General features: G+C 40.1%; 1 protein-coding gene across 7 annotated transcripts in view; it reads left to right on the top strand.

The window, feature by feature from the left end:
* NACC1 (nucleus accumbens associated 1) overlaps window positions 1-12,347 on the top strand; it is a 31,516-nt gene extending 19,169 nt beyond the window's left edge. For 2 of the 7 annotated variants that reach the window (XM_026681635.2, XM_087955542.1), the window contains exons 2-6: window positions 5,010-6,018; window positions 8,281-8,454; window positions 9,838-9,943; window positions 10,198-10,295; window positions 10,642-12,347. In XM_026681635.2, the coding sequence (XP_026537420.1) occupies window positions 5,049-6,018; window positions 8,281-8,454; window positions 9,838-9,943; window positions 10,198-10,295; window positions 10,642-10,901 (1,608 nt within the window). In that variant the 5' untranslated portion in view covers window positions 5,010-5,048 and the 3' untranslated portion in view covers window positions 10,902-12,347. Of the gene's footprint in view, window positions 1-4,220; window positions 4,356-4,477; window positions 4,742-5,009; window positions 6,019-8,280; window positions 8,455-9,837; window positions 9,944-10,197; window positions 10,296-10,641 lie in introns of those variants that run through there. The other 5 variants (XM_087955538.1, XM_087955539.1, XM_087955540.1 and 2 more) reach the window with 5 other exon arrangements.

Here is a 12,347-nt window from a genome sequence, read left to right as displayed (position 1 = left end):
AGTGGATGACCTCTGCAGAATAATAATAGGTTTACGTTTGAAATAATACTGTAGACAATACTGTGGTTCTATCTTCCAGAGAAGTGATATTTGATGCCATTTAACCTTCTTCAAGGAAAAACAAAGAAAGTCCAGTTCCTTTTGAAAAAGCATGTTTGGGATAATGTTTCAGCTCATAGCTTGCAAAGAGTAATTTGTCCCTCTTGATATCTTGTGAAATAGTTTCTTCTGAAATGGATGAAAATAATGGAAAAAGAAACTACTGCTTCCCTTAGAAAATTCTGAAATTTGAGGATGATCCCCAAAGAGGGTACTCCAGATTTTTAAAAAAATGTATCTTTGATAATTGCAGCTAAATTTCCTGCCACAATTTACTTGAAGAACCTATTCTTCTTTACCTGTATGTCATTTGGAAAGTAGTGGCATCCAAAGTTTTTTGAATTGTGAACTGAATTCAGAGCACCCCATTTTGAACCTAAAGCCATTGTATTAAATTCAGAATAATAGCTTCTTTCATTTGAAAGTGTTGGAATTCAAAATGGGACATTTTGCATTTGATGTGTTTTGCATACCCATTTTAAATAATATCCCAAATCTTCTAATGTTATATAATTCATGGCTGTTTACTCCATGTATTCCCACATGTGTCATTATGTACATGGCTGTGCATATAAGTCATGGAGAAACGGAGTTATTTATCTTCAGACTTCAAGCAGTCTAGGGTAGAAACTGAGGCATTGTTTTTAAGTCAAAGACTTTGTCTTCTTAGACAGCAAAATATTTACTGATTCGGTTGAACTCTGAGAGAGCAGTGGACTTACAAGATCAGGGTTAGGGAACCAGGATCAAGAAAATAATTTATAACATATAATCTGTTTTGCTCCATGTGCATATTTTGACTTGGCACTAATTGTCCTCCGCCCAGTTTATCCTTCTTCCTACAAGAATACAAGTAGTAGCTGAATTGTAGCATCACTGAAATGCTTAATCTTCTGGCATAGTGAAAATTCTGTTTAAACTTAATAAAAACAGATGCAATAAAGATGGATCCCTTAACTACTTGGCTTCATTTGACAGTTATGAGAAAACAATGGCTTAGGTTGGAAGGCCCCCCCCAAAAAAAAACAAAAAAAAAAGAATCTCTGTTTTATTTAATGATTTGGTTCTATCACCAACTCTTTCCATTATAATTATATTTGTCTCAGCAGAACAATCATCTTTAGGCAGAAAATTTTGACAGGCAGCACTCTAAAGGCTATACTGTCGTTTTCAAAGTTTTCATATAAGTCTATAGGCCATTAAATAAATCAACATAGAAATTATAAGGCATTGGCTAAAATGATAAAATTTGCTCTTTTAATCTAAGTGGTTTTATTCTAATGCACTTTTTCTGAAAACTAAAATAGTATATAATATTCAGGTAACAAAACTGCTTTGTGCCTATACTTTTTTTTCCCCATTGGGCTCCTTAAACATTTTTCCTTAGAACTTGTGCAATGGAAAATGGTATAAAAATGGTACAGTGCCAGATCTCTAACCAAGATGTGAATGTTGGTCACCCAATTTATTGTGTTTGGTTAAGAATAATCAGTCTAGTTTGTCAGGTTTGATTGAAGTATTCATTGTTCAAGCTGTAAAGAGATTCCTTAATGAAAGAAGTCCATAGTTTCTGTGTTCTCTTATTGATATCCTGTTTAATGGTAGTATTAAAAGAATAACATGTTCATGCTGTCTTGATAATTGAAAATCAAACATTCAGGATAAAATCATTTTTAAAACTATGTAAAAATCATGTGGGTTTAACAACACACTGTAATATTTGTACTTCAACAAATGCTGTCATGATCGACATAGTTGTAAATAAGGATCATTTTTATTATAATTTAAAATTCACGATTTCCTTTTCACAATGGAAGGCTTCTAAGCCAATGACACACTTCCAATTATGGTGCCCAAGAAAAAATTGAATTAATACTGCAAATGACCCTCAATTTCCCTCTTTCCCACTGAGAGTTTTCTCCTATCATAGAAACAGCATGAAGATACTTTCGGAATGGGAGCCTTGCCTTTCATCTCATATGTGGCCCCCAGTCTTTATATCTTTGTTTATTATTAGATATTTGTATCTCTGGTTGAATAGGTTTAAAAAAAGGACAAAGACGAGAAGTTTACCAAATGGTTGTTAGGATCTTCTATTTGCAGAATATCCTTATGCTTCTGGTGAGTGTCCTGCATTTTCTAGAAGAAATGGTGAAATCCTCAGCAAATTGTCATCTCAGAAACTTCTACTGCAGTAAATTAAAACTGAATTTTTAAGAAATTGAACGCTCAGCATTCAAAATGTGTGAATGTTTGTCTCATTCTGATAAATGTTCAGTTGAAAACAACTGAAAGTCTATTCCATTACAAATTCATATTGAGGATGTTTCAGTACTGCTTTGTAGAAAGCTGCATAAAAGATTTTTATTTTCTCCCTCTTTATATCTTCTTCCAAAAATTGCTAGCAGTTTTAAAGCTTTGCGGGAAGGAGGGAGGCATTTACCTGATGCTATCTGAATATGGAGCAGAAATCTTAGTCACTAACAATGCCAGCGTCCTGAATAAACTCTGTAGGGAGGATTATCTTGTTGTATTGTTCTGCTCCAACCATCTCCAAATAACTGTAAAGCACTGTTTCACACCCAAGCTTTTTGTAGAATTGGGAATTTTTAAAAGCAACAGCCCATTGTGTACCTATTCTGTGCCCTCAGCTGCATTGTCATTCCTTGCAGAGTAATTTCTCTCTTCTGTGTGATTTGCATCAGGAAATTTTTGGGTCATAGTGTCCCCCTTGTGAAAGAATAATGGACAACAAATACCATTACTTTTTTTTTTTTATATATTTAATATTCCAGCCAGCATTAATTTGCTCTCTAGTTGCAAATGGTGTGTGGAATTTAAAAAAAAAAACCCATTTTGTCTGTTTTTAGCCCAAGCTTTCATTTACATTCATGGTGTATCTTATCTCTGACACACATATTGTTTGTCCTAAAAAGACAGTGCCGTGATTTAGAGTTTCTCTGAGCTATTATCAGGGAAGATCGATACGCTCATAAGAGGCTGTCACTTTCTGGAGGTAATAGGTAGGAAGCTTCACTGGGTTTGCAGATCACCATTGCTGCTGGATTACAACCTGTTTTTTATGCGTGGTTATTTTACAGCGGCAAAGCTGCCATATTTATTTCAGCACAATCCTAGGGCTGTCACATTCGATTGCTTTTAACCAAGATTAATAAAAAGCTACACTTAAATCTTTCCCTTTTCCATAACTCCTGCAGTGTTCATTAATATCAAAAGAAGAAACTTGAGCTGTGAAGTTTCTCATGCTGTTCTCTGTTTAAATGACCAGAATACTATAAAAGGGGAAATTGCATAATAAGAATGGGCTACAAATACTATTTATTTCTGGTGGCTGTAATTGCCACAGAAGTCTAAAATGTGCCCAAAGTATGGCAAATATTGGAACCATTTTAAATTTCATGCTTGAAAACTAATCCAGTGTAGCTCTTTTATTATTTATATTTATATTAATTTCTTTATAATATTTGTGAAATAATTCCCTCAGGTCAAAATAAAAGCTACTAGTAAAGCAGAGCAGTGTGGTGGCATAGAAGTGAAGATTCTCTCTTCCTACATGGAAGGTTGACAGTTCAATCCTAGGCAGTGACAGATGTTTCGCTATCAGGCTGCAAAGAGGAAATATCTGCTGCGAATTCTGCCTAGGCATCAGGAAGGGCATCTGTCAGTAAACGCTCAGTGCCACTCAGTTGCCTCAACCCCATCCCGAAGCAGGGGATTACAGGATCATAAAAAGAGGGGGGAAAGTACTATTAATTAAAACAGCTTAAAGTAAAGGAGATTGTGTGTGTGTGTGTACGTGTATAATTGGAGGTGAAATTATTTTGGCCATGTTTGTTCAATGTACCTCACTCAGTCTGGTGTTCATTAAGCCAAATGGTTTATGTAGTGTTTTGGCCCCAGATGACCAACGGAACCTATAGTTGCCTTAACTATATAGTTTGCAGCCATTTTTTCAGAGCAATTTGGCTCATTTTGTACTGGTTGACATTCTATCACCTTCTGGTTTGTTTGCTTCTTAACAGTAAGAAGGGAAAATGTGTCGTGGTCTTCCCCCATTTCTTTTCTCTTCCCCGTTTCATCACCATCCAGCCATGTTTATTCAGAGGGCCAGGTGGAGGAGCTATGATACAGATATAACAGCTTCATTTTACAGTTGCTCTAGACTTCCCATCTCTTTGCTGATGGCTAGGAATGCAGGCTAATCTCAAATTAACTCTTCTATGGATATGATCAAGGTAAGTAAACTGCTGCCTAACCAAGCCTATACAAGTCTGGTTAAAGAAGAGCCTGATTACATTTTGTCAGAGGCTTGGGTTTATATGATACACAAAGTCTTTAAATAAATGGCTTAGTGCTTTTGATTATTGAAAACTGGAGGAAGAACTAAGACCTAAGGCTGACGCTTCCATTTCTAGAGAGAGCATGTAAAACGGTTGATTGCGTGGACTACTTCACTTCTGCTACCTCCTTAATGGAAGGTGTGGTCCTAGGGTTCATATGGCCTATGAACCCCTTTTTTTGTGGTCTACAGAGGCCCTGGAGATCACACTATCAAAATTTGGCAGCTAAGTATCAAATTGTGGAGATGGAAAGAAAGAAGAACAGAAAACCAAAGAAAAAGGTATAAGCTGTCAGATTGATTTAAACATTTAAAAGCACCTTTTTAAAATGCTCTATCAAACCCTACTTCTTCTGTTTGCATGACCTCACTACTTCAAGGCTTTGTCCACTGTAGCCCACGGTATTTTTTTTTTTTTTCAAAGGGTGGCCCGAGGCTGCCAAAACATTGCCCGCTTCTGGGTGATCTCTCTCTCTTTGGCCCATCTCCTTCCTTTGCTCTTTTTCCATTCCACATTTAACTTCTCTGGCTCCTTATTCTTTTTTTCTAGCGTACCCATCTGGGTGAGGAGGAGGAGAAGAGGAGGAGGATGGCTCAGTTTCTCCAGATGGAGATCCCCAACTTTGGTAATAGCATCTTGGAATGCCTGAATGAGCAGCGGTTACAAGGGCTGTATTGTGATGTCTCAGTGGTGGTGAAAGGCCATGCTTTCAAGGCACACCGAGCTGTGCTGGCTGCAAGCAGCTGCTACTTCCGGGACCTTTTCAACAACAGCAAGAGCACTGTGGTAGAGCTTCCTGCTGCGGTGCAACCTCAATCCTTTCAGCAGATCCTTAGTTTCTGCTACACTGGCCGCCTAAGCATGAATGTGGGTGATCAGTTTCTGCTCATGTACACAGCAGGGTTCCTGCAGATCCAGGAGATTATGGAAAAGGGGACTGAGTTCTTCCTGAAGGTCAGCTCGCCCAGCTGTGACTCGCAAGGCCTGCACACTGAGGAGGCGCCTTCCTCTGAGCCACAGAGCCCCGTGGCACAGACATCCACCTGGCCTTCCGGCAATACGCCCTTACCCCTGGTCTCGCGTGTAAAGACAGAGCAACAGGACTCAGACTCTGTCCAATGCACATTTGTGGTTAAGCGGCTCTGGGAAAGCAGTCAGAAGGAAGGGAGTAGTGGCGGCAGTAATGGCAGCCGCAAAATAGCCAAGATCTCCTCCCAGCAGGAGTTGAGCGGTGGGAACCGGCAGGTTCAGCAGCAAGTGCAACAACAACAACAACAACAACAGGTCCAGCAGCAACAACAGCAACAGGCTCATCAGCAACAACAGCAGCAGGCAGCACTAACGGGGGGAGGTGGCGGGGCAGGCATGGTCAGTGGCCCCAGTACTTCAGACCAGACAAGCCCTGGCACCTCCAGTGCTTACACCAGTGACAGCCCCAGTTCCTATCATAATGAAGAAGATGAAGAGGAAGATGCACCCGAGGAAGGCTCCGATGAGCAGTACAGACAAATCTGCAACATGTACACAATGTACAGCATGATGAATGTAGGGCAGACAGGTGAGTATCCCACATGGACTGTTACAAAGCATTGTGACTGTGTTCTGCTTGCTTTAAAGCAGGGGTGTCCAACCTTGGCAACTTTAAGACTTGTGGACTTCAACTCCCAGAATTCCTCAGCCAGCTGTGCTGGCTGAGGAATTCTGGGAGTTGAAGTCCACAAGTCTTAAAGTGCCAAGGTTGGACACCCTGCTTTAAACATAGGAAAGGGATTGTATTGCAGTTTACCCTTGTTCTGATCAGAATATCCACAGAGATGAGATGCAAGGGAGATTTTGTAGGTTGGATAGTAAGGTTGGATGACAACAGAATGTGAGTTCTAGTCCTGCTTTAGGCACAAAACCAGCTGGGTAGATTTTGGGCCAGCCACTTTCTCTTAGCTCTAGGAAGAAAGGAATGGCAAACCGCTTCTGAAAAAGTTTGCCAAGAAAACTCCAATCTCCAAGAATAGGACACAATAGAACCAAAGGAAGGGGGGGGGCTGTTTTTCATTCCTGACATGAGGGATGTTTGTGCATATTGCAATTGACCAATATGAAACAAGTAGATGTGTTCTGATACATTTTGTATGTGTTTGTGTGGGGTTTTTTTGTATGTGAGAGAGAGCAGTGAAAGGAGTGTGAAGCAATCCTGAGAAGGATTTTAAACTAGGAGTAATTACAAATAAATCTCCAAATATTAATAATAATGTCAGTCTAGAGGAATGGTATAAATAGTATTTGTAAAGTGGTAGTATATTTGAAAGTAACAGACTAACTAAGGCTTTGAATCCATACTTTGAGGCCAAGCTACGTGGCCTGCAGTTTGCTAGATATTTTTTTCTGCGGGTGACTTTTGTTCTCTTGCTCATAGAATTAAAACAGGAGGGGGGGCAAGGCAAGTCATTGAGGTGAACTCCCTGCTTAATGCAGGAAGTCAGTATCCATGACAGAGGGCTGTCAGCCTCCCTCTGAACACATCAAGTAAGGGGGCAGGGGCAACTGCAACGTTGAATATCAGACCAGAATTATGCCACGATAGTAATGATGGGAACCTGTGTCTTCTCTGCTCAGGGATTGGGAGATCTTCTGCAATACAAGTAATGAAAATGTCTACTGGAAAGTGAAATCATAGCAACGTGTTTAAGCTTCGCAAAGTCAAGAGTTGTCATTTCTTCTCTTGGTGATTTATAAACAGAACTAGCAGGGCTGCCCTCAAAAGAAAATTCAGAAATACCAGAAATAGTATAGTGCAGAATACTCTTGTCACTTATTGACAGGCCTGAGCTAGCATTCTTTTATCATAGATACATTTGGGCCATCCACAACTTGCTTGTTCATTTTCTACCGAAATCCAAGCCGTGCTCTCTTTTTTACCTAAAAGGCTCAATAGCCCAGCAGCCCAGTCTCAGGGGTTGACTGAAGGGACCTTACTGAGTTTGGGCCAGCTTGATCTGTACAACTAGTAAGTCTTTCTCTATTTTAACTCTTAATATTTTGGGGTTGCATCTTACCAGAGGTGCTTTAAGCACTCCACGTGATCATTGTAAGCGGCAACTGGGGACTTTTTCTTTTTTTCAGTCTTTGCCAAGTTGTTTTTGCTTTACAGCTGCTGCACCATATGTCCTTTATTTTTTATTAGTTTGTTTTTGTAGATAGCTTGAAAGTATTGCATTGTATGATATCTTTGCTGAAAAAATAGTGTATGACTTATTTTTAAAAAATAAAGAATAAAATATGTAATGAGGGTCTAATCACCATAGAAAAGCTGCAATTTTCAGCCTTCTTGATTGCTTCTAGGGTCTTCAGCCTGTCCTCCCTAGTACTGAAAAGTTTGTGAACTATTTTCAGAATGTGACTCTATAAATATGGACAAGGAGGATGAATAGTAATCTCTGCTTGAGATAAATAAACAAATACAGAGATAGTGGATTCTATCCATCTTGTCAGCATTGCACATCCTTGCCTTCCTTGTTATAATGAGGGAATACAGCCAGACTACAATATTTTATGGAAAGGGGACTGAAACATAAGCTCTTAAAAGACATTCTGTTCCTGGGAGAGGAAGAGGTAGTTGTTGTGATTCCATTTTTTTTTAAAGGATGCCGTAATTTCTGTGGTCTTTGAATAACTTGCTTAAGAATACTCTTCAAGAGCAAGGTTACAAATGTAGTTGCGGAGTTTAAATATTTCAAAGAGAAAGATAACTTTAGTACCTTCATTTCATATCTGCTCAACACCTTCTCCAATTTTCCTCCTGTCCTTTTTTTCCCCCCTTTTTCAGCAGAAAAAGTAGAAGCACTGCCAGATCAGGTGCAGTCAGAGTCTCGCAACCGGATACGAGTGCGGCAGGACCTAGCTTCACTGCCTGCCGAGCTCATCAACCAGATTGGAAACCGATGCCATCCAAAGCTGTATGACGAGGGTGACCCAGCTGAGAAACTGGAACTTGTGATAGGTAGGACTCCTTAGAGTTGAGACCGGTTTCAGTAAATAAGAAAAAATCTTGCTTACCTCTTGCATAAGAGTCATTCTGTTCTTTGGGGGATTAATTTTTTTGTCTCAATGAAAAGCAGTCCTGATAATTACGCTACAATAGAGTCAACATTTGAGCTAACATTATTTAAAGATGCCTTTAATTCCCAAAATTAAAGGAGGAAAAAGTACAGGTAGTCCTCAACTTATGACCACAATTGAGCCCAAACTTGTGAAGTCAGACATTTGTGAAGTGAGTTTGGCCCCATTTTACAACCTTTCTTGCCTCAGTTGTGAAGTGAATCACTGCAGTTGGTAAGTTAGTAACCCGATTGTTAAGTGAATCTGGCTTCCCCATTGACTTTGCTTGTCAGAAGGTCGCAAAAGGCGATTCACATGATCTTGGGACACAACCAGTTGCTAAGCTTCTGAATTTTAATTGCATGATCGTGGGGGTGCTGGGAAGGTCGTAACTGTGAAAAACGGTCATAAGTCATTTTTTTCAGTGCCATTGTAATTTTGAACGGTCAGTAAATGAACTGTTGTAAGTCGAAGACTACTTGTATTGGCATTACCTGTTATAGCAGAGGTCTCCAACCTTGGCAACTTTAAGACTTGTGGACTTCAACTCCCAGAATTCCTTAGCCATCTTTGCTGGCTGAGGAATTCTGGGAGTTGAAGTCCACAAGTCTTAAAGTTGCCAAGGTTGAGACCCTGCTCAAAGGCATCAGTTAAAAATGATCTATAAAGAACTCCATCGTTACTTTTTAATGTGTATAGTTTCTGAATGTGACATATTGTTAATTGGTCTTTATGGCTCTCCATTGTCCTACAAGGGACTGACACACCACTTATTGATTGGTGGCCAGCACTGAGTAGGAAAAGAAGTGCCCCGGTTCAGTTAGTCATATTAGCAGCTCCTGCCTCTGTGCTCTGTGCTCATTCCTTAGATCTACTTGATCTAAGGAAGGGTTTCCCAAGCTCAGGCGTCTTTCAGCCCAGCAAAATAATCTTTTGTTTCTGTGTTTAGAATTCCAAAGCTCTTGCTTGGGTTTCACTTTGTCCTCTGGATATCTGTAAGCCACTAAAATTCCTAGCCACAGATATGACTCCCAAACAGATCATGTGCCGTATTATAGAAGTCATTTGTGTTACTGACTTGGTTGGATCAAAGCTATCAAGTGAAGTGGTCTGTTTGCCAAAACCACTGGGTGGCATCACAATATTGGAAGCAGCAAGAAACAGGATGAATTAACCGCATTATCTTTTGTCCCCTTCATAAAGCTTTTGACATGGTGCTTAATAAGATGCTGTATTGGCCTTTATACAGTTTGAATGTATCACAACAGGCTTTGTTTCTGTTCAGGTACTAATGTGTACATCACTCGGGCGCAGTTGATGAATTGCCATGTTAGTGCTGGGACACGGCACAAAGTGCTTCTCAGGCGGCTACTAGCATCCTTTTTTGACCGGTGAGTAAATGATTTTCTGTGCTATGGAGAAATAAGTATGTGGGGGTGGGTGATTCTTCCTATGTGTTTACTCCTTCTCATCCCAGTGTTCCTTTCTGGTCTGGAAATGTAGCGCTAGGCTCAAGGAACAAGACAGGAACTGAGACTCAGCTAAAGACAGATAGTATACAAGTGGACAGAATTAGCCATAAGAGGAAGAGCACAGTAAGACACAGTGTGTAATAACGTTTTACTTGCCTTCTGACCATTGCTAGGAACACCCTTGCCAACAGTTGTGGCACTGGAATCCGTTCCTCCACCAATGACCCCAGCCGGAAACCTCTCGACAGCCGAGTGCTGCATGCTGTGAAGTGTGAGTGCCTCTTCAAAATATTTGTATGGGAGAGTGAATAAAATATAGGAGCAAACTAATACTTCCCACTTGAAAGAAAGTGGATACCTAGGAAATCTAACTAGCATATAGTCTCTTTGAGTTATCAAAATATATAATGCTTGTATACCACACAGATAAATGCCAGATTTAAAAGTTTGAAATTAGTCCTTTCTCCCAGTTCCTGCTGAAGTTTTAAACTTGGCCCTGAGTCTTTGTAAATGTGAGTAGGTCTTGGGGCTAGAGACAGAGGCAAAGAGGCATGGGGACATTCCCAATTGCTGCTATAGCAACCTTGATTAAGGCGGCCTTCATTTTCTTCCTTCAGTTTATTGCCAGAACTTTGCTCCAAACTTCAAGGAGAGCGAGATGAATGCAATTGCTGCTGATATGTGCACAAATGCACGACGTGTTGTCCGTAAGAGCTGGATGCCTAAACTGAAACTACTGATGGCTGAAGGCGATGCCTACACAACCTTCATCAATGACAGTGGCAAAATGGAGCCAGACATCATGGGTGTGGAGCACAGCTTTGAGACCAGCAGCCATGATGGAGATGCAGGCACCTCAGCCGAGGGCCTCCAGTGAAGTGTACCCACCTCTTTTTCCAGGCGATGGTTTTTAATTTCCTAAATTTGATTTTTTTTTTTTTTTTTTTGTAGAATTGTTTTCCACATTTTCTCATTTTCTTTTTATTATTGTTGGTTTTTTGTTTTTGTTTTGTTTTGGCAGAGGGGAAAGAAAGCATTGTGCTATCTCCTTTTTTTAAAAAAAACAAAGATTCTTAAATTTTGACCTTTCTTCCTCAGGCACTGCAAGTAGTTTGAGCTCAGAGGAGACCCTGCTGCTGCTGCTGCTGCTGTTGCAACTGCACTGGCAGTTCCGACTGGCATTTCTTCTCTCCTATAGCCCCTTCTTTTGTGACTCTTTTGATTTAAAAAAAAAAAAATTAGTGGGAGGAAAAACAACCAAATCCACTTGCAGATACACTAAGGAACACTACCTGTGTCCAGAATACTACCTGTTTCCTCCATCATATGTTTGTTTCCTGATTAGGGCTGTAACTTGGACTAACCGTTACTAAGTCTTTCCTTCCTAGAGAATGGGAAACGGGAGCAGGAAAGGGACTGATTCTAAGATTCCTGGGCTATCACCTTTGCTCTTCTCAGTTCCAGTTCTGCCCCTCCCCTTCCATTCTTGCTTAGGTACACTTAGGTTTTAGGCAAGGAGACAGTTCCTTTCCTTTCATTCTCGGTATCCTCACAACTTAAGTATACTTGCATGCATGCACACTAATGTCTGATTTCTCACCTCTGAACCTATGCACTTTCTCCAACTGTGGCACACAATGATCTCTCCTGTCATTCGGATCACTCTAATCTCCACTCTGATCATGTAGGACACTATGCTTGTTGCCTTTTTATTGGCTCAGAGCCAGTAAAGAAAACACTAAACTTAGAGCTGAGATTACCACTATCCTCTAACATAGTCATCATTTCTTCTAAGCCAGCTTCTTCTCTGAAATGGTTTCTTTTAACACAAAATGTGTGTGCAGGTTACTCAGTTTTCAGGCAGTTTGCAATATCGGACATATATCCATGCAGTCCGCATAGGGCTCTTTCTCTCGGAGCTAATAGTAACAGGTATATTTATCTGTCTTACTGCTGCCGTAACTGGAAACATTTTTATAATTTGCTTTTACAATATTTTTCACTGAAGGATCATTCCCTTCCAGTACACGCTCGAGGATTAGGGAGCAGAATAAGAAATTCTTATTCAACCCTTTCTCCCACTTCAGGTAGTTTGCCAAAGGCAAATATGAAGTTTACAAAACAGTTTTTGATGGATGAGACAAAGCCAAGGAAGAAAGCATCACTTCCTTAATCCAGCCAGTGCTACATTTTCGCACCAGCATGTGTGGATATTTCAAACCAGTCCTCACCTGCAGACAGCTAAAAGGAATCTTTACCGAATGGTTGAAAATCTTCAAAAAGTAACTAACTACAACATGAAACTTTACCTTTTGTTTTTCCC

The sequence above is a fragment of the Notechis scutatus genome, chromosome 2 (assembly GCF_049901735.1).
Source record: "Notechis scutatus isolate UNSWTSFEM ecotype Mainland chromosome 2, rNotScu1.2, whole genome shotgun sequence".
NCBI classification, from domain to species: Eukaryota; Metazoa; Chordata; class Lepidosauria; order Squamata; family Elapidae; genus Notechis; species Notechis scutatus.
Note: the sequence above shows the minus strand (reverse complement) of the source record. Positions and strands in the feature narration are given on the sequence as shown.